This window comes from Eretmochelys imbricata, chromosome 20 (genome assembly GCF_965152235.1).
Source record: "Eretmochelys imbricata isolate rEreImb1 chromosome 20, rEreImb1.hap1, whole genome shotgun sequence".
Lineage (NCBI taxonomy): Eukaryota > Metazoa > Chordata > Testudines > Cheloniidae > Eretmochelys > Eretmochelys imbricata.
In genome coordinates, this window is record NC_135591.1 from 1018891 (window position 1) to 1038022 (window position 19132).

Consider the following 19132-nt stretch of genomic DNA (forward strand, 5'->3'; position numbering starts at 1 on the left):
GTTTTCATGCAGTTGTGTGTCGTAAAGATCTCCTGGAATCGCTCTCAGGAAGAGGTGGTAACTGTGATATCCTGGCCAAGTTCCACTCTGGATAATTCCATCCTACCTACCTACATCCTGCCCCCCCCTCCCCGCCCCGGCAATTTCAGTTGACTACAGAATCCTTTATTTCCTCTCGAAAGCCATTGTGTAGCTTTGCTGAGCGACTGGTAAGTAGCTGACCCATTCCAGCCCAGATGTGGCTGCATTTCAGGGATGCATGAAATGACCCCCTATATACAATGAAGCTGCATGATAATAATATCATTTGCATTTGCGAAGTGCTTTCGGAGCCTCCAGGTGAAAGAGGCTGCAGAATTGTGAGACTGCGCTATTCATCCATTCTGTTTTCTCCAGAGAAAATGCTGCAAGGAGCCATCGGGAGCTTTCTCCTGGCTGTTCTGACTGTCCCAAGGAGCTTTCCAGCTGGTAGGTAGCAGAATAGCCGGAGTGACTAATGACAGTGCAGTGGTCCCAGAGCACGGCTGTTTCTTTCTGTGGCATGCAGGAAACTGAAATAAAGGGCAGGAGATTTGGAGGTTTATTTATTTACTCACCTCTCAAAATAAGTCACCATCCCAGGCAATTAACTCATACCCCGTGTGTCTGCCTGGGGAAGCAGCACGGCCTAGAGGCCAGAGGAAGGAGCTGGGAGTCAGGATTCCTGGGTTTTATTCCCGCTGTACTGGTGACTGGCCATGTGACCTTGGGCTTGTTGTTTCTCCTCACATGTCGCTGACCTCCCGCCCAGGGTTAGTTCACTATGGTTCATAACGTGCTTTGAGATCATTGGATGGAAAGGGCTGGAGACATGAAATGAGAGATGGGATGCAGGGAGTATTCCTTCAATACCTTGAGCTTTTCCCTAGGGTGGGCTCCTGAGTGATGGAGATGCTGTCTTGGGCTATTAACTGGGCAGCTCTCACAGTGTCCTCACCCCCTCCAGTTATCCCAGTCTGCTGGGGATAGTGTTCATCTCCGCCACTGCTCAGCCCCAACCCGGGGGTATCTTCTTCACCCTGCTCACAGCTACCCAGGGCTGAAGCAAGGAGGAGCTATTTGAGGCCCTGTTGTTAGGGCCAGCACCATGGGAGAGTCCAGGTGAGAGAGCTCTGTGCAGAGTGAGACACTGGAGGGTTCGCATTAGAGATGAGCCCAGGCTGTGAAACAGGCCAGATCCCGACCACAGCCTACCCAGGGCACTGGGGCTTCAGACCTGAAACCTTGCTCAGGATCAGAGCTTGCAGCTCCAGCCTGACTCTGATGAGCCAAAACACCCCAAAATGGTGAAGTCCCGGTTCGGGTCTCAACTTTGCTCCCACCTTGGGGACGCCTTAATGATGATGATTGGCCCAAGCCTAGATTCTGGGGTGCGGGTTCCAGGCATAACCTTAGGGCCCAGGTTTAGAGACAGGATCAAGATCCAAATGCCAGATCCAAATTCCCCTGAGTGGGGCTCAGAGTCCAAACCCAGAAGTGAAATTGCAATGGGATGAACAAAAACAGCTGGATCAAAAAACCCTGACCTTCCTGAAGTTAAAGCCCCAGAGACAAATATCCTGGTTTGATCCCATCCCCAAATTCTTTCTCATCTATCCATCACATTTATCTAGCTATTTATTTAGCTATTTATCTACCAGTCTGAGCCTGGATTTTCAGAAGATCTCAGGGGCAGATTTTCTGGTGATCAGCACCTAGAACTGGGGTCACTCTTAAGAACTGCCCAGCATTCGACCTGCCCTCAGTGTGCTGGCTTCTTTGAAAATCTGGCCTGCATGGCCCGGCCTCGACTAGCCAACCCTCAGCAATGTGAGACTCGCTGTTACAAGAAGCTGGTTTGTGTCCCCCAGCGTTTACTAATGACCTGTCTCCCAGCCCACTCAGAGTCCTCCCATGACATTCGGGGAGCGGCGGATGTAATGTGGGGAGAGTCCTGTGGGCCCAGCCCGGCTTGGCTCCGTCTGTGAACGTGCTGTCTCGTTTGTGTCCCACAGAGGAGCTGATGTGCGCCTGTGACTCGCAGGAGTGTGAAAATGCCACCTGCTTGGGGAAGATGTGTTTTGTGAGCAAACACCTGGAGAACGGGAAGGCCACCCAGGGCAAGGGCTGCCTGAGTTCTCATATCCTGGAGCGCTGCCAGATTGCAGCCATGGCAGAATACACCATGAGCTGCTGCAGCTCCAGCATGTGCAATGAGAACATCAGTGTCTTCCTGAAAGGTACAGCCCAGCCGTGTCCTGGGTCCCTGGTGTGTCTGGGTGCAGGGGGCTCCCCTCTCTGGCAGTTTGTCCCAGGCTCCCACCCCCTGCCTTGGGGTACCCCCCGACAGCCTTTGGGGAGTCAGGAATTTCCCCGGAAATCACCCTGAGGCAGCCCTGGTGCCCCTCTGGCCTTGCCCTTCAGCTCAGGTGCCTCCCAGCCCCGAGCTCAAGCCCTGGGCTGCTGCATCCCTGCCCCAACATCAGCATGTGCTCACTGGAGCCCAGCAGACTCTGCCCCCCTCCTTCAGTGGGAGGAGAGCTGTCAGCAGGAACTGGGGTGATATTTGCTGTCCGCTCTCCAGACAACTGGGACTCTGGGACTCTCTGCCTGCTGCCCCTGAATTGCTCAGGGCTGCTGGGGAGTAGGGCTGGCCCTTTCACACCCGCGGAGAGGAAGGCTCCTAGCAGCCCCGCGGCTGCTCTAACTTATACCATGGCCCTGCATGGCTCTAGAATATGAGAAAGAGAAAGGTGGCTTGAAGCCCCCTCCCTGTCCCAGCACAGGAGCACAGAAACCAAGCTGCAGACCCCAGTGTCTGTTCCGTCCAGACTTGACCCCTGCTCTGACTCCAGGCATACTGCATTTGCCCCGGGACTCCCCCACAGCTGGTCCTTTTCTTCCCCTCAGGCCAGGAGCAGCCCGAAGAACCTGCCTCTCTGAGGAACCTTCTCCTGATGGTCCTCGTCCCCGTGCTGGCCCTCCTCGTGCTCGCCACGCTCGTCACGCTCTCCTTCTGGAAGCTGGCTCAGCACCGCAGGAACCGGCTTCTCATCAGACATGATGACTTGGGGGACACAGACATCATGCTGAAAGCCTCCATGGTTGGAGACAGCACCTTAGAGGTGAGTGAGCCTTGAACAGCCTGAAATGGAGATGACCACAGACAGGCTCCCACCCCACAAACCCCCCAGATCCAAATGCCCCAGAATTCTGGAGAGGTTGGATCCAAACCCGAACTTTGCGGCCAGAGCCCATCTCTGTGTCACGGTCAAGGGCTCTCTCCCTAACTAAGAGGATACAACATTCAGAAGTGCAAGTAGGGCCGTACCCTCCAGTAGGCAGTGCCAGCAGGAGATTTTCAGCTGTCTGGGGTACTGGAAACCTTGGGGCTTGCCCGCTCCTCCGGAGGGGAGGTGGGACTGCGCACCGCTCCTTAAAGGAGCAGAACGGGCTAGAGAGGACAGTCGTTCTTTAAATGGCTTTAACAGCACAATATAGATGTTAACAAACGGCTTTGTTTAAGTTTGTTAGCGTATGTATTGTGCTGTTACCTTGGTCAGGAGTCCTCAAGAGGGGAGGGGTGGGGCAGACAGAAGGTGTTTAAACAGTGGTTTTTATTCTGTTGCTCCCCATTGGTCTGAATTATCCGTGACATCCTCTAGCAGGCCACTGACTCACCGGCACGGCGCCTCCTGCTGGTTGTCTGGGAATTAGCTCAATTCCAGCACTCGGAGTGCCCCCTGCTGGCCGGTGTCTCTCCTACCTCAGTCCCCCATGTCCCTCCCGGGCCACGGTGCCCTTTACCTTGGGGTTCTGCCCACAGCACTGCCCCCATACTCTGGGTCTCCCCTCCCAGGGGAACCCCCTCTCCCTATGCCCATCTTGCCTCAATGGCTACTGCCTCCTTTCTCTGGGGCAGACGGCAGTCTGTCATGGACACTCATCACTGGCAAGAGGGATGGATCAGCTGCCTCTGCCCATCACCGGGCTGCACCTCTGCAGCCCCAGTACCTACTTAGGCCTTAACAAGGGCTGCTTTTAACCCCTGCTCTCCTGGAGTGGGGCAGCCATCCCACTACACATCCATACTGCATCACATCAAGTCCAAATCATTAGAGCAATGCCTCTGCATGCCCTGACCAGCGGATGTTTGGATTCTGATGTCAGCCCAGTTCTGCAGCCTGACCAGAATCAGGTGTTGTCCCCAGTGTACACAGAATTCTTCTTTGCAGCCAAACTAGTCTAACATGCATTTTGTTACCTGGAACTGGAGCAGCAAAACAAAGAAAACAAATGCCTCCTTTTCCAGCTTTGTGGGTGAGAGAACTATAAGTGAAGATGATAATGCCGGACATTGACAGCCTTAAACCAGCTGCCTCAGGAATCTGCCAAGAACTTTGCTGATCATATGTGCCTCATCTTAGCAACGGAGCTAAGACGTATCACATATCTGCCCACCTCTATTCGAATGACACCCCTTCTGATCTGACAGCCCAGGCATTGTCCGCTTCATCCAGAACAATTTACAAACTTGGAACCTAATCCTGTAAACCCTTAATCATTTGATCAATCGCATTGAAGGCAATAGGACTAGTTGCATGACTATGGACCACTTTTGTGGGCTGGTAAGAGTTTCAGGAGTCTGTTCTGTTCTATAAAGGAAGTTGAATCCCCCATTGAAATACAATGTTTAGGTACAACACCATAAAGCAGTTTAGGATACAGTTCTACTTAAAATTTGTCCTTTAATCAGTCATACATATGCTAAAATGGCTCCTCACCCAATTCCCATATTCCATATAAACAGACTGAATACTACATTTTTGGACAGCGATGCACCAATCCACACCCAAAATCCATAAATTCACTCCATCTGCCCCCATCACTGTGCCCATATGCCCCATCTCTAGACCCAGATCGCCACTAGGCAGCCTCACCACCCTTGTGCACCCCGCTACCTCAACGTTGCCCGTGCCCGCATGCCATGGTCGCCGAAGGGGTGGAGTGAGCAAGTGGAGGGATCTAACGTGGCTTGAGGGGCTACTGTGCCACGAGCCGTGCTGCGCCCTCGGTGACTGACCGCCAGTGACCTCTCCCTCAGGGCCTGCTGAGCGAGGACTGCACGACGGGCAGCGGCTCCGGGCTGCCCTTTCTTGTTCAAAGAACTGTAGCCCGGCAGATCACGCTGGTGGAATGCGTAGGTAGGAAACCCGCCACCGCGCCCGCCTCTGGCACCTGCACGCAGTGAAGGAGGGTCCCCCTGGCTCGGCTGCCACCTGGTTCCTTCAGCCAGGGAGCCCGGCGTGCCCCAAGCTGCCCTCCCGGGAGCAGCTGGAGATGAGACCATGAATCCTGACCCCCGGGGCAAACTTTGGACTCTGGTTAAGGCCGTCTCTGTTACCCACCTGCTAGCCCAGGGCCCTCTGGAGATGCTTAGTATGGGGGGAGGGAGGGGGAAGGACAAGCAGGTATTGGGCTGGAGCTGGGCTCTTCCTAACCCCTAATCCCTGATATCCGATGGGTTGGGCTCTGGCCCTGAGGGACCTGGCCTGACCCCCAGCCCTACAGACCAGACCTGGCCCTGCGGGACCTGGCCTTTCCATTAGCAGACAGGCCTGGGCACTGAGGTACCCAGCTTATCCCCATGACTGTATATGCCAGGCCTGGGCATGAAGTCAGCTGTCCTAGCCCCTAGTGGGCCAGGCTAGACCCTATGAAGCCAAAGAAAGGTTCTGGCAATTTGCTGGTGACGAGGTTCATTCTCTGACGGCCTGAGGCTGCTGGGTTGCCCAGTGGCTGTCAGAGGGTGCAGTGCACTGGCTCAGCCATGGAACCAGCTTGCCTCTAGTCACTGATCCACAAAGAACATAAAACCTTAGCCTAGGAGTGGCTGAGGTGGGGCAGGGGTGCCCCACCTGAGCCTGTCGCCAGGGTTCGCTCAGCACTAGCAGGGGAGCGTGACGCCGTGTCCGTGTCATGGCAGGGAAAGGGCGCTACGGGGAGGTGTGGCGTGGCGTCTGGCATGGGGAAAACGTGGCCGTGAAGATCTTCTCCTCCCGGGATGAGCAGTCGTGGTTCCGTGAGACGGAGATCTACAACACGGTGCTGCTCAGGCATGACAATATCCTGGGTGAGTAGCAGCCCACGAGGGTGTTTATGTGGCGCCCGGCCTGCTGGTGCCCCCCTGTTCCATGGCCCCTTCTGCTTTGTCCCCCTCTAGGCTTCATCGCCTCTGACATGACGTCCAGGAACTCTAGCACCCAGCTCTGGCTCATCACTCACTACCACGAGAATGGCTCACTCTATGACTACCTGCAGAGGACAGTGCTGGACGCCCAGACCTGCCTGAGGCTGGCCTGCTCCATCATCTGCGGCCTGGTCCACCTGCACGTGGAGATCTTCGGGACCCAGGGGAAACCAGCCATTGCGCACCGGGACCTGAAGAGCAGGAACATCCTGGTGAAGAACAACATGCAGTGCTGCATCGCAGACCTGGGTGAGGAAGGGGGATCGATCTACGGGGCCAGAGCCAGGGCTGTAACCCAGCTCTGCATGTCATCTTGCTTGGGGAACAGAGGAACTGACCATCTCGGACCTTTGTCCCATCTGCCCCTAACCGCTGTCTGGATTCCCTTTCACCTGCGCTCCTTGTGGTGAAAGGGCCGGTGCATCTCTAAGGGGTGATGAAAGCAAAGGCTGTTTCCTCTGCCAGTGGAGGGGATGGTCTGCTCATCGGGGCTTAAATATTTAATCCCCTGGAGTCACAGGTCCAAATGCAAGTGAGGTCAACTCCGGGGTATTTTTTCTTCCCCAGAACAAAATGGTAGTGTTTCGGGAGGTGTCAGTTCCCATGTGACAATAAATATCCCCCCCTCCCTCCTTCGGAGCCCCGGTGATCAGCAGAAAGGAGGCAAATGGGATAAGCCAGGGAAGGAAAGAAAGAACAAATCGCCACGGGAGACAGAGGTACACACAGGCTGTACTGATCCCAGATGGATTTCCCTGGTCTGTAAGCAGAAAACTCTGCCAGGCCCAGATTCCCTCATAGAGAGAGGAGTGAAAACCCAGGCCCCCTCATGTCCTCCATCTCAGCCTGCGGGATGCTGCTTCCTTTCAGGGCTGGCGGTCATGCATTCCCAGGGCAGCGACTACCTGGACATTGGGAACAACCCGCGGGTTGGCACCAAACGCTACATGGCCCCCGAGGTCCTGGACGAACAAATCCGCACCGACTGCTTCGAATCCTATAAGCAGACAGATATCTGGGCATATGGTCTGGTGCTCTGGGAGATCACCCGGAGGACAGTTGTTAACGGTAAGGGGCAATTGGGGGGGGGCTTTGGGCAGTGAGACGCAGTGCTCCTAATTCTCTCACCACATGCACAGACCCACAAATGTGGATGTGATACAAGGACCCTTCTCTTTAGATATGCACACACCTGTCTGTCCTTTTAGAGTACCCAGAGACTGCCTTGGGGTCCCTCGTCTGTATATATGCACAGAATATCTTGATGCCCACAGACACCTGAGAGGGTCCTATCTATTCTGCTAACCTTCTATATTCACTGTCTTATACCCAGACTGTGAGCTCTTTGGGGCACAGACAGCCTCCTCGTTCTGTTTGTACAGCACCCAGCACATTGGTCTCCTGGGCCATGACTGGGGCTCCTTGTACGACCTCAAAAGATAATACATCCTAACCTGCAGAGAAAGACCTGGGCTCTGACTGGACGGGCTGAGGCTGGGACTGCCTGTTTTCACAGGAAGTCGGCAATATTGCATGTCCTGAGTTTTGCAGTGGGGTAAATCAGTCTGTTTAGGAGCCTGGCACAGCCTGTGGCTGCAGCCGCAGCGGAGAGGCTGAGCGAGTGGCAGGCTGGAGTGAGAGCTGCATCCTCCCGTGAGTTAGCGAGGCTCCCAGTGCAGAAATAAATGCTGCTCAGGGCTGTTCCCATGAAGGTTTTCGGCTGCTCTGGGTGGTTTTTGCCCGAAGATTAGCTGTAAATTATAAACACTGTAATCTAGTGTCAGCACCCGGCTCCCTGATTAAAGGGCCCATTAGACTCAATCAGCGCTTTGTTTGCTCAACACTGATTAGAAAACAAGCAGCATCAGAGGACTGCTTGGAACCTGGCCACATCCAGGGGACTTCCAGCTCCTCTGGATCATGGGCTGGTTAACCCAGGGTATTTCCCCCATGGCCTGTCACAGCCAGGGGTTGGTCAGTGCTGGCCTTGGGCAGAAGCAGCTGTTGTGGGATGGGAATGGCAGGGAGGGCATGCTTCTTGGGGGAGGGCAATGGGGCTGAAGTTGTGCAATCACCAAAGAGCTGATGGGCCAGATGCAGACTCCTTCTCCAGGGCTTTGGGAATTCACCTCCCCTGCCCCATTCGCCCCCTGTAGTAGCCGTGTCAGAATGGGGGGGCGGGCTTAGCTTTTGCAGCTAGGACATCCCCCAGGCACGGTCCTCTCGCCCTCTGGCAGCTTGGGGCTCCGCAGAGAGTGAGCCTGGCCCCAGAAGTGGTGTCTTCAGTCCATATCCCTGGCAATGGAATGCCCCCCGCCACACACACACACACACACACACACTCATTGTGGCGGCCTCAGCAGACGGGCCCAGGCCTGGATGAGCGCCACAGAGCCCATCTCTCCCTCCAGGGCAGGGCTAAGGGACACAGGCAAGGGGGACGGTTGACCCAGGTGGACACACAGAGGCCTGCGGTCTCTCAGGTGTCCAGCTGGCACCTTTCACCAGCAGGAAAGTTCATTAAATGGTGGAAGTTGGGGGCAAGGTGGCATCTCCCACAAGGCGCAGTCTGGCGGGGCTAATCTCATTTACGGCTCCCAGGCACTCTCAGATTAAACACTTCACTTAACTAACCCAGCAGTGCCCTTGCCTTGGTCGCCCATTAACCCTTGCGGGGCCGAAGGCCTCTCTCCCAGAAGACGCTCAGTGCAGGGGAAACTCCCCACTGTGCACTGAATCTGGGGGGGGTGGGGGGGGCACAGGGTGACGTGGGGGATACACCCTCTGCCCCGAGGCTTCCGATCCCTTTTTGACGGAGGCTCAGGAGGCGCCAGATAGGAACTTCCCACTGCAGTGGGCTGATGGGACACTGGAAGGGCTTTGGCAGCCAAAAAGGGTTAAATCTCTGGCAGAAAGACATATGGAGGCACTAAATATGGATTAGCCCGGGCCAGCTGCTGGCTGGTCTGCGGTGAGCGGCTGCCCGGCCTCCCATTCACCACTAGGTGGGGGCTGCGTCTAAGACAAGGTTCCCAGATGATCTGAACGGCCCCTGGTTTCCTGCAACTGCAGCCAGTTCCAGAGGGAGACCCGGGGTGGGGGGTTCCCCTCCCTATGAGCAGCACTGAGGTGTTGACGACAGGCTTGGTGCATCCTCCTCTGCAGCACTGGGGAGCCAAGGCAGGACTCCACCCAGGGTCTGATTTGGCCACGCAACCAGCGCAGGCTGCACCTGATCTGCGCTACGCCAGCGTGAATCTGGAGTCAGGGCGGTGTCGTTTGTGGGTCAGCTCCCACAGCGTGCGAGCTCCGGGCCTGGGGTGCGAGCTCCGGGCCCGGGGTGCGAGCTCCGGGCCTGGGGTGCGAGCTCCGGGCCTGGGGTGTGAGCACTGGGCCTGGGGTGCGAGCTCTGGGCCCGGGGTGCGAGCTCCGGGCCTGGGATGTGAGAACTGGGCCCAGGGTGCGAGCTCCGGGCCCGGGGTGTGAGCTCTGGGACCAGGGTGCGAGCTCCGGGCCTGGGGTGCGAGCTCCGGGCCCGGGGTGCGAGCTCCGGGCCTGGGGTGCGAGCTCCGGGCCTGGGGTGTGAGCACTGGGCCTGGGGTGCGAGCTCTGGGCCCGGGGTGCGAGCTCCGGGCCTGGGGTGTGAGAACTGGGCCCAGGGTGCGAGCTCCGGGCCCGGGGTGTGAGCTCTGGGACCAGGGTGCGAGCTCCGGGCCTGGGGTGTGAGAACTGGGCCCAGGGTGCGAGCTCTGGGCCTGGGGTGCGAGCTCTGGGCCCGGGGTGCGAGCACTGAGCCTGGGGTGCGAGCTCCGGGACTGGGGTGCGAGCACTGGGCCTGGGGTGCAAGCTCTGGGACTGGGGTGCGAGCTCTGGGCCCGGGGTGCGAGCTCCGGGCCTGGGATGTGAGAACTGGGCCCAGGGTGCGAGCTCCGGGCCCGGGGTGTGAGCTTTGGGACCAGGGTGCGAGCTCCGGGCCTGGGGTGCGAGCTCCGGGCCCGGGGTGCGAGCTCCGGGCCTGGGGTGCGAGCTCCGGGCCTGGGGTGTGAGCACTGGGCCTGGGGTGCGAGCTCTGGGCCCGGGGTGCGAGCTCCGGGCCTGGGGTGTGAGAACTGGGCCCAGGGTGCGAGCTCCGGGCCCGGGGTGTGAGCTCTGGGACCAGGGTGCGAGCTCCGGGCCTGGGGTGTGAGAACTGGGCCCAGGGTGCGAGCTCTGGGCCTGGGGTGCGAGCTCTGGGCCCGGGGTGCGAGCACTGAGCCTGGGGTGCGAGCTCCGGGACTGGGGTGCGAGCACTGGGCCTGGGGTGCAAGCTCTGGGACTGGGGTGCGAGCTCTGGGACTGGGGTGCGAGCTCTGGGCCCGGGGTGCGAGCTCTGGGCCTGGGGTGCGAGCTCCGGGCCTGGGGTGTGAGCACTGGGCCTGGGGTGCGAGCTCTGGGCCCGGGGTGCGAGCTCCGGGCCTGGGGTGTGAGAACTGGGCCCAGGGTGCGAGCTCCGGGCCCGGGGTGTGAGCTCTGGGACCAGGGTGCGAGCTCCGGGCCTGGGGTGTGAGAACTGGGCCCAGGGTGCGAGCTCTGGGCCTGGGGTGCGAGCTCTGGGCCCGGGGTGCGAGCACTGAGCCTGGGGTGCGAGCTCCGGGACTGGGGTGCGAGCACTGGGCCTGGGGTGCAAGCTCTGGGACTGGGGTGCGAGCTCTGGGCCCGGGGTGCGAGCTCTGGGCCTGGGGTGCGAGCTCCGGGCCCGGGGTGCGAGCCCCGGGCCTGGGGTGCGAGCTCCGGGCCCGAGGTGCGAGCTCTGGGACCGGGGTGCGAGCTCCGGGCCCGGGGTGCGAGCTCCGGGACCGGGGTGCGAGCTCCGGGCCCGGGGTGCGAGCTCTGGGACTGGGGTGCGAGCTCCGGGCCCGGGGTGCGAGCTCCGGGCCTGGGGTGCGAGCTCCGGGCCCGAGGTGCGAGCTCTGGGACCGGGGTGCGAGCTCCGGGCCCCAGGTGCGAGCTCCGGGCCCGGGGTGCGAGCTCTGGGACCGGGGTGCGAGCACTGGGCCCGGGGTGCGAGCACGTTCGTGTCGCACATCCCGTTGCGCTGCGCATCGGTGCCATGCCTGCTCTCGTTACGTGCCCCCGTCAGGATTCGTGCCCTCCAGGATGCAGAGCTTGGTGTTAGTGCCCCGTTGACTGGCTCGGCCCGTGCAGGTCCGGACATGTCCGTACCACGAGGAGGGTCTGTGGCGCTCTGCAGCCACATCCACACATACCACTGTCGGTACAGAGAGCACGGGGACAGGGCCCCTGGGGCGAAATCCTGGCCCCACTGATATCAGTGGCAAAACTTCCGTGGGCATCAGTGTGAGCAGTTCACCCCGTGCTTCAGCTCCTCCAGAGACACGACGGTCTGTACGCCGCACACCACCGAGCACGAGGGGCCCCAGTCTTGGCTGGGCCTCGGGCACCACAATACATGGGATTAATGAGAGTCCGTCCTTCCCGTCCCTAGTCCGGTGCTAGGAGCAGGGCTCATCTCCCTATCAACAAGCACTCGGCAGGTCCAGGTCCATCCAGCAGAGGGCAGTGGTGCAAACGTGCGCACACACACGTGCCTGAGTGGCGCACGCTCCTGCTGTGTGTCCTGTGGCTGCTGGTGAGTTACGGTCACTGGTGCGTGGCGCTGGCCGTTCCTGCTGCCTGCCCCTGTGACCACGCCAGCTTTCCTCACCTGCTGCCCTCTCTTCTTCCGGCAGGGATAGTGGAGGACTACAGGCCTCCTTTCTTTGACATGGTCCCAAGCGACCCCAGCTTCGAGGAGATGAAGAAGGTGGTTTGCACTGACCAGCAGACACCCAGTGTCCCTAATCGGCTGTACTCTGACGCGGTAAGTGCAGCAGCGGGCGCAGATCCACTGCAGTGGAGTGACTCTTCTCTAACTCAGCCCCCATTTAAACCCATAAATCCATAAATAAGAACATGAGAATGGCCAGACTCGGTCAGACCAAAGGTCCATCCAGCCCAGTATCCTGTCTTCTGACAGTGGCCGGTGCCAGGTGCTTCAGAGGGAATGAACAGAACACGGCAATTATCAAGTGATCCATCCTCTGATGTTCAGTCCCAGCTTCTGGCAGTCAGAGGTTTAGGGACACCCGCAGCATGGGGCTGTGTCCCTGCCCATCTTGGCTAATAGCCATTGATGGACCTGTCCTCCATGAACTGATCTAGTTCTTTTCTGAACCCAGTAATACTTTTGGCCTTCACAACATCCTCTGGCAATGAGTTCCACAGGTTGACTGTGTGCTGTGTGAAGAAGTATTTCCTTCTGTTTGCTTTAAACCTGCTGCCTATTAATTTAATTGGATAACTCCTGGGTCTAATGTTATGTCAAGGAGTAAATAACACTTCCCTAGTCACTTTCTCAGAACCAGTCATGGTTTTTTAGACCTTTATCATACCCCCCCCCCCCGGTTGTCTCTTTTCCAAGCTGAACAGCCGCAGTGTTTTTAACCTCTCCTAATACGGAAGCTGCTCCATCCCCCTCATCATTTTTGTTGCCCTTCTCCATATTTTTTCCAATTTTAATATATCTTTTCTGAGATGGGGTGACCAGATCTCAGTATTCAAGGTGTGGGCATCTCATGGATTTGTATAGTGGATTTGTGATATTTTCTGTCTTATTATCTCTCCCTTTCCTAATGGTTCCTAATATTCTATTAGCTTTTTGGACTGTCGCTTCACATTGAGTGGATGTTTTCAGAGAACTATCCACAATGACTCCAAGATCTCTTTCTGGAGTGGTTTCAGAACAGCAGCCGCGTTAGTCTGTATCCGCAAAAAGAAAAGGAGGACTTGTGGCACCTTAGTCCTTAGTGTGGCACTAAACAAATTGCTTTGAGCATAAGCTTTTGTGAGCTACAGCTCACTTCATCGGATGCATTCAGTGGAAAATACAGTGGGGAGATTTATATACACAGAGAACATGAAACAGTGGGCGTTACCATACACACTGTAAGGAGAGTGATCAGATAAGGTGAGCTATTACCAGCAGGAGAAGGGGAGGGGGAACCTTTTGTAGTGATAATCAAGGTGGGCCATTTCCAGCAGTTGACAAGAATGTCTGAGGAACAGTGGGGGGGGGGGTCGAGGGGGGGAATAAACATGGGGAAATAGTTTTACTTTGTGTAATGACCCATCCACTCCCAGTCTTTATTCAAGCCTAAGTTAATTGTATCCAGTTTGCAAATTAATTCCAATTCAGCAGTCTCTAGTTGGAGTCTGTTTTTGAAGTTTCTTTGTTGAAGAATTGCCACTTTTAGGTCTGTAATCGAGTGACCAAAGAGACTGAAGTGTTCTCCGACTGGTTTTTGAATGTTATAATTCTTGACGTCTGATTTGTGTCCATTTATTCTTTTACGTAGAGACTGTCCACTGGAGTGGTAACAGCTAAATTAGACCCCATCATTTTGTATGTGTAGTTAGTATTGTGTTTTCCAATGTGCATTACTTTGCATTTATCAACACTGAATTTCATTTGCCATTTTGTTGCCCAGTCACCCAGTTTTGTGAGATCCCTTTGTAACTTTTCCCAGTCAGCTTTGGACTTAACTATCTTGAGTAATTTTGTATTGTCTGCAGACTTTGCCACCTAACTGTTTACTCCTTTTTCCAGATCATTTATGAATATGTTGAACATTATTGGTATCAGTACAGATCCTTGGGAACCCCACTGTTTGCCTCTCTGCACTGTGAAAACTGGCCATTTAGTCCTACCCTTTGTTTCCTATCTTTTAACCAGTTACTGAACCATGAGAGGACCTTCCCTCTTATCCCATGACAGCTTACTTTGCTTAAGAGCCTTTGGTGAGGGACTTTGTCAAAAGTTTTCTGAAAGTCCAAGTACACTATATCCACTGGATCCTCCTAGTCCATGTGTTTATTGGCCTTCTCAAAGAATTCTAATAGATTGGTGAGACATGATTTCCCTTTAGAAAAGCCGTGTTGACTCTTCCTCAGCATATTGTGTTCATCTATGTGTTTGATCATTCTGTTCTTTACTATAGTTTCTACCAATTTGCCAGTACTGAAGATAGGCTTACTGGTCTGTAATTGCCAGGAACACCTCGGGAGCCTTTTTTAAAATCGGCATTACATTAGGTATCCTCCAATCAACTGGTACAGAGGATGATTTGAGCTTTAGGTTACATCCCACAGTTTCATATCTGACTTCCTTCAGAACTCTTGGGTGAATCCCATCTAGTCCTGGTGACTTATTACTGTTGAATGTATAAATTTGTTCCAAAACCTCCTCTATTGACATCTCAATCTGGGACAGTTCCTCACATTTCTCACCTAATAAGAATGGCTCAGGTGTGGGAATCTCCTGCATGTCCTCTGCAGTGAAGACCAATGCAAACAATTCATTTAGTTTCTCTACAATGACCATACCTTCCTTGAGGACTCCTTTAGCACCTTGATCAGTGGCCCCACTGATTGTTTGGCAGGCTTTCTGCTTCTGATGTATTTAAAAAAATTGCTCTTAGCTTTTGTGTCGTTTGCTGGTTGCACTTCAAATTCTTTTTTGACCTGTCTAACTGTACTTTTACACTTGACTTGCCAGAGTTTGTGTGCCTCTCTATTTTCCTCTGTAGGATTTGACTTCCAATTTTTAAATAAATGGCCTTCACCTGATCCATGAGGAGGGGATCCTGCAAACACTTACACACGGTTTTAACTTTATTACTGCAAGCAGTCATGGGTCTAACTCATGGTATTAGTGTCCAGCATGTGCATAAGTGTTTGCCAATAGAGGGGCCTTTTGCCTGGAGACTTAAAGCTCTTCCTACAAGGCATCTACATTTTATCATCCCCATTTCACAGATGGGAAAATGGAGGGTCAGAGAAGTTGCCCAAATATTACAGCTTTTGAATGACAGGCTTCCAGGAAAAGCTCTTACTTCACCCACCTGGTCAGGCTTCTCCTGCTCAGCGTTCTTGCTCGTGACTTTTCTCTATGGGGCCTGCCAAAAGGGAGAGACAAAGCAGCATTCTGCTGGGGGGATCATTGGTTAATATCTGGGAGCCAGATCTGTTGCTGGTGTAACTGGGTGTAGCTCCACAGAAGTCAATGAAACACTGCTGATTTACACCAAGGGAGGATCTGGCCCTGGATCTCAGTTATTTTCATTTGATGGTAATTTTCTCTCTCTCTCTCGGCCCCACCCAGATTTTGTCCGCCTTGGCTAAGGTCATGAAGGAATGCTGGTACCAGAGCCCCTCTGCTCGGCTCACAGCCCTGAGGATTAAAAAGACACTAAAGAAACTGAGCAGCTCCCTAGAAAAACCCAAACAAGATTATTAACTGCGGGGAGCAGGCCCGAGAGCGCTGGGATTGGGTTTCTGATTCACTTGCTCAGACTCCGAAGCAGCAGAGAAGCCGAAGAGGTTCAAGGACACTGAGTTTATGCTGCGTGCAGGGAGGAGGCCTTTGCGCGACTGTGTAACAAACCGGTTTTTCTCTCGAAGTCCAGCCCCGTTGTGGAAGGAGGATTTTAACTGGCCACTACTCCCCAGGGACCATTCCGACTGCTGCAGAAAAGCCCCACTCAGCAGCTGCCAGTTGCCCCGGCATGTCTTTCGCAGTCGCTCTGCAGTGTCCTCGGAGTTGTTTTTTTGGAGGGTTTTTTTTTAATTAAAAAAAAATTCTCCCAGCCCATTTATAAAAATACCCGCTGGGTCCGTGAGCTGACGCCAGCCTGTCTCGCATGCCAGACAGGAACAAGAGCAGCAGCCCACGCCCCGCCCTGCTCACAAGAGTGGGGCGTTGGCTCTGAACGCCACATCAGGACCATGTGAAAAGCAGGAGTCTCGGTTTAGCCTTGGGGATCCTTTTGCACATGGGTGAGTGTGCATGCGTGCGTGTCTGTCTCCGGGCACGTGTAAAATAACACAATACGCACCCTGGAATCACCAGGAGCCAGGCAGCAGCTCAGTGACTGGAACTGGGCTGTGATGAACGCTCTGGCCTCAATCGGGGGTGCAGCCAAAGCCACTCTGGGATGCACCAATTTAGCATCCTATTGAGAACCAAAGCTGCTCTCTACCCCAGTGGAGAGTCCTCAGGGAACAGCCTGCCACCCTACCCTGGTGCTGAAACCCCCTTGGGGCTGCAGGTGTCATTCCTCCCTTCTGCGGCGGAGTTCTGGCCTTCATGCGCACCGGCCCTTTACGTGTCCTCATTCGGAGCCAGGTGAAGCTCCGTGTGGGAGGTGGGCCCCGGGGGTTTTCGGATTTACTTCCATTTGTTTACACCAGGCAGGAATTTGGTGCAAGCAGCCATTCGGGGTCTAGGGCCAACTTGACATTTCCTGGGTTGTCCTGATCTGCCCTCTCCCACCCCCAGGGGCAGGCGCAGAAGGGCAAGAAACACCCCCTCTTTCAGTGGGTCCCCCTCATTTCCCTAGCGCGTCCAGCTACTCCATCCCCCCCAGCTGGCAAGCTGCCCTGACCAGCTTAATCTCACTGCTACCCGTGACTGGAGAGGTGAGTTCCTGCCCCCTCCTTCATCGCTGACACAGCCCAGCATGAAGGAATCTGGGATCTGCTCCGACCTGAGCTTCCACAGTGAATTTGGCGCCAGCAGGGCTCCCCGCCCACAGCTCCCCCATGACAGCAGCCAGGAATTCCCCGACGGGTGCAACGTGCAGCGTGGTTCTTGTATCCTGCAAAGGACAGTACTGGGTTAAGTCCAGGTTAGCGTCCCCGCCACCTCGCTGCTGCAGATCCCAGACGTTGGGCAAGCTCATAGATTCTCCCTGCCACATCTTCCTCCCGTAGGTACTTGGATGCATTTGCTTCAGTGGGAAGGGGAGTCATGTCATCATATTCCAAGCAGACCTGCTAAAGATGGGTCTGAGCCGCTGTGTCCAGCCCCGGCCTTGTCTCCTGTGGAGGCCTGTCCACCTGTGCACACTGGCCGTGCAAAGTGGCCGTTCTGACGGGGCGTCTTTTCCACACATTTGGCACAAGCGGAAATGAAAACACAAGGTGCAAGGCGGGGCAGAATAAGACCCCAGGTCTCCCTAAAGGCAGCCAAGACTTCCCAGCCACTGGAGGGGCCCACCTGACACTCCCTTGTCTGTTATAGACAGAGGGAGACTCCAGGTCTGTAAGGGACACAATGTAAGCCACCTTGTAGAGCCGCATCTGAACTCGCCCAGACTTTGGGGGGCTGTTTGGAAGCAACATTTTGACCGGGGTCCCTCTCTGGTTTATCCACATCCTGAACTGTCTCGAGGGGGGACACTCAACCCCCTAATGCTGCCCACAGCTGCCCTGCTGCTGTCACACGAGTGCAAGGACAGCGCTGAACAGCTGCGGGGTTTTATTGCTGGTGGTTTCAGCTGCCTTGTTATCAAGGAAGATACAAGCATGAGGAAAATATTGTGGCTCTCTGTGTTTGTTTTTGATTAACAGAGCTCAGCCCGGAGCTATTCTAAGCACCCTCAGCTCCCCTGGACTTCGCCTGGAGCTGAGGGCGCTCAGTGACTCGCGGGGGCAGGTCCCTTGTTGAACAGATATTGGCAAATTAAGGGCCTGAGCGTGCTCCGACTGCAGTCCCTGGGCAGTTTTAGAACCGCTTTCAATGGGGCGCAGCGGGACTGAGCCCCAGCTGTAGCCCTCAGCCCCCTGGCAGGTTGTCAGTGCAGCCAAAAACCTTTCTCCCCCTCTTTGGGCATCTCACACAGCTCAGTCTGTCCTGCAGCTGGGACATAAACTGCCCTATCAGCACAGTACTGTGACCAACCCTTATTGAAATCAGTGGCTCGTAGGCATATATTAATTAAATACATGTCTGTCTTTGTATGCCCAAAGTAGCTCCGATTGAAGTACAACAATATAATGGATTTCATGTGTTAATGAGCCCCTGAGGAGCTTTTCTCTCCATCTCAGGAGTATAAGGATAAGAGAAAGGCACATTTGCTGACTCTCCTAAACCCCAGGGGAATGGGAGGACTCACATGCTTAAAGACAAGCACGTGCTTTAAGTGCCTTGTTGAACTGGGGCCTGAAATACCTTCCTCTTGTCACCTCTCTTGTGATGCTCACCTGGTAGCCATCACTATAATTAAGGCTGAAAAATAGTCCCCATTATACCCTGCCACATTCTTCTCCCTCCTTCCTTCCCTCCCGCAGATGCAGCAGCATAGAGATCTTTCAGCTGAAGGAGCCAAGTCCCTAAGGTTCTGACCCGGATCCAAAAAATTCTCCAAAGCTTGGGGATCAGTTTGGTCTCACCTGTAACATCAGTTTAAATGGTGCCCGGAAAAACAGCTTTGGGCCCTATTCTATAGTTATTTATATGTTAAAATGTAATATATTGTATAAAATGTAAAGCGATTTTATCTTCTAAGCGCTGCAAAATCTCTGCCTTTAGCTCAAGGTGAGATGTCAGGAGACAGGGAAAGCCCTGCTGTCCAGAGCTCATGCATGGTCTTTATTTATGCTCAAAGTGTTCAACTCCTGTGAATAACGTCATATATCTCATTCGCATCCAAACCCTACAATAAACCTTGCTTCCAACCCATTGATAATCTCTTCTTATTAAAGATTAGTGGGAGGAGGGGCTGATGCTGCAGCACATGGCTACAAAATGAACCCCCAGGGGATTTGCCTGACCAGTTTGGAAAGATTTGAAGGTGTCAGAGTGTAATTAGCAAGGGAGGATTTGGCCAGGGCTAATGCCCTGACTCTTACAAAAAAATCTGTCACAAGATCTTTAATGATCCATGAGTGGTCAAGACATTGGCTTTACACCATGAGGGCTGTGCAATGGACTGGGTCAATTCTCTTTCAGTGCATCACCTACCCAGGAATACTACTTCCTAGCGC

At 54.8% G+C, this 19132-nt stretch overlaps 1 protein-coding gene across 1 annotated transcript; it reads left to right on the plus strand.

Moving 5' to 3' along the window:
- The first annotated feature begins 401 nt into the window (after window positions 1–401).
- On the plus strand, window positions 402–15602 carry ACVRL1 (activin A receptor like type 1). The gene is made up of 9 exons (XM_077838384.1): window positions 402–468; window positions 2034–2258; window positions 2929–3143; window positions 5123–5222; window positions 6005–6151; window positions 6242–6517; window positions 7139–7336; window positions 11998–12128; window positions 15468–15602. The coding sequence occupies exons 1-9, from the start codon at window positions 402–404 to the stop codon at window positions 15600–15602; spliced, it is 1494 nt and encodes a 497-aa protein (XP_077694510.1).
- Window positions 15603–19132: the final 3530 nt, after the last annotated feature.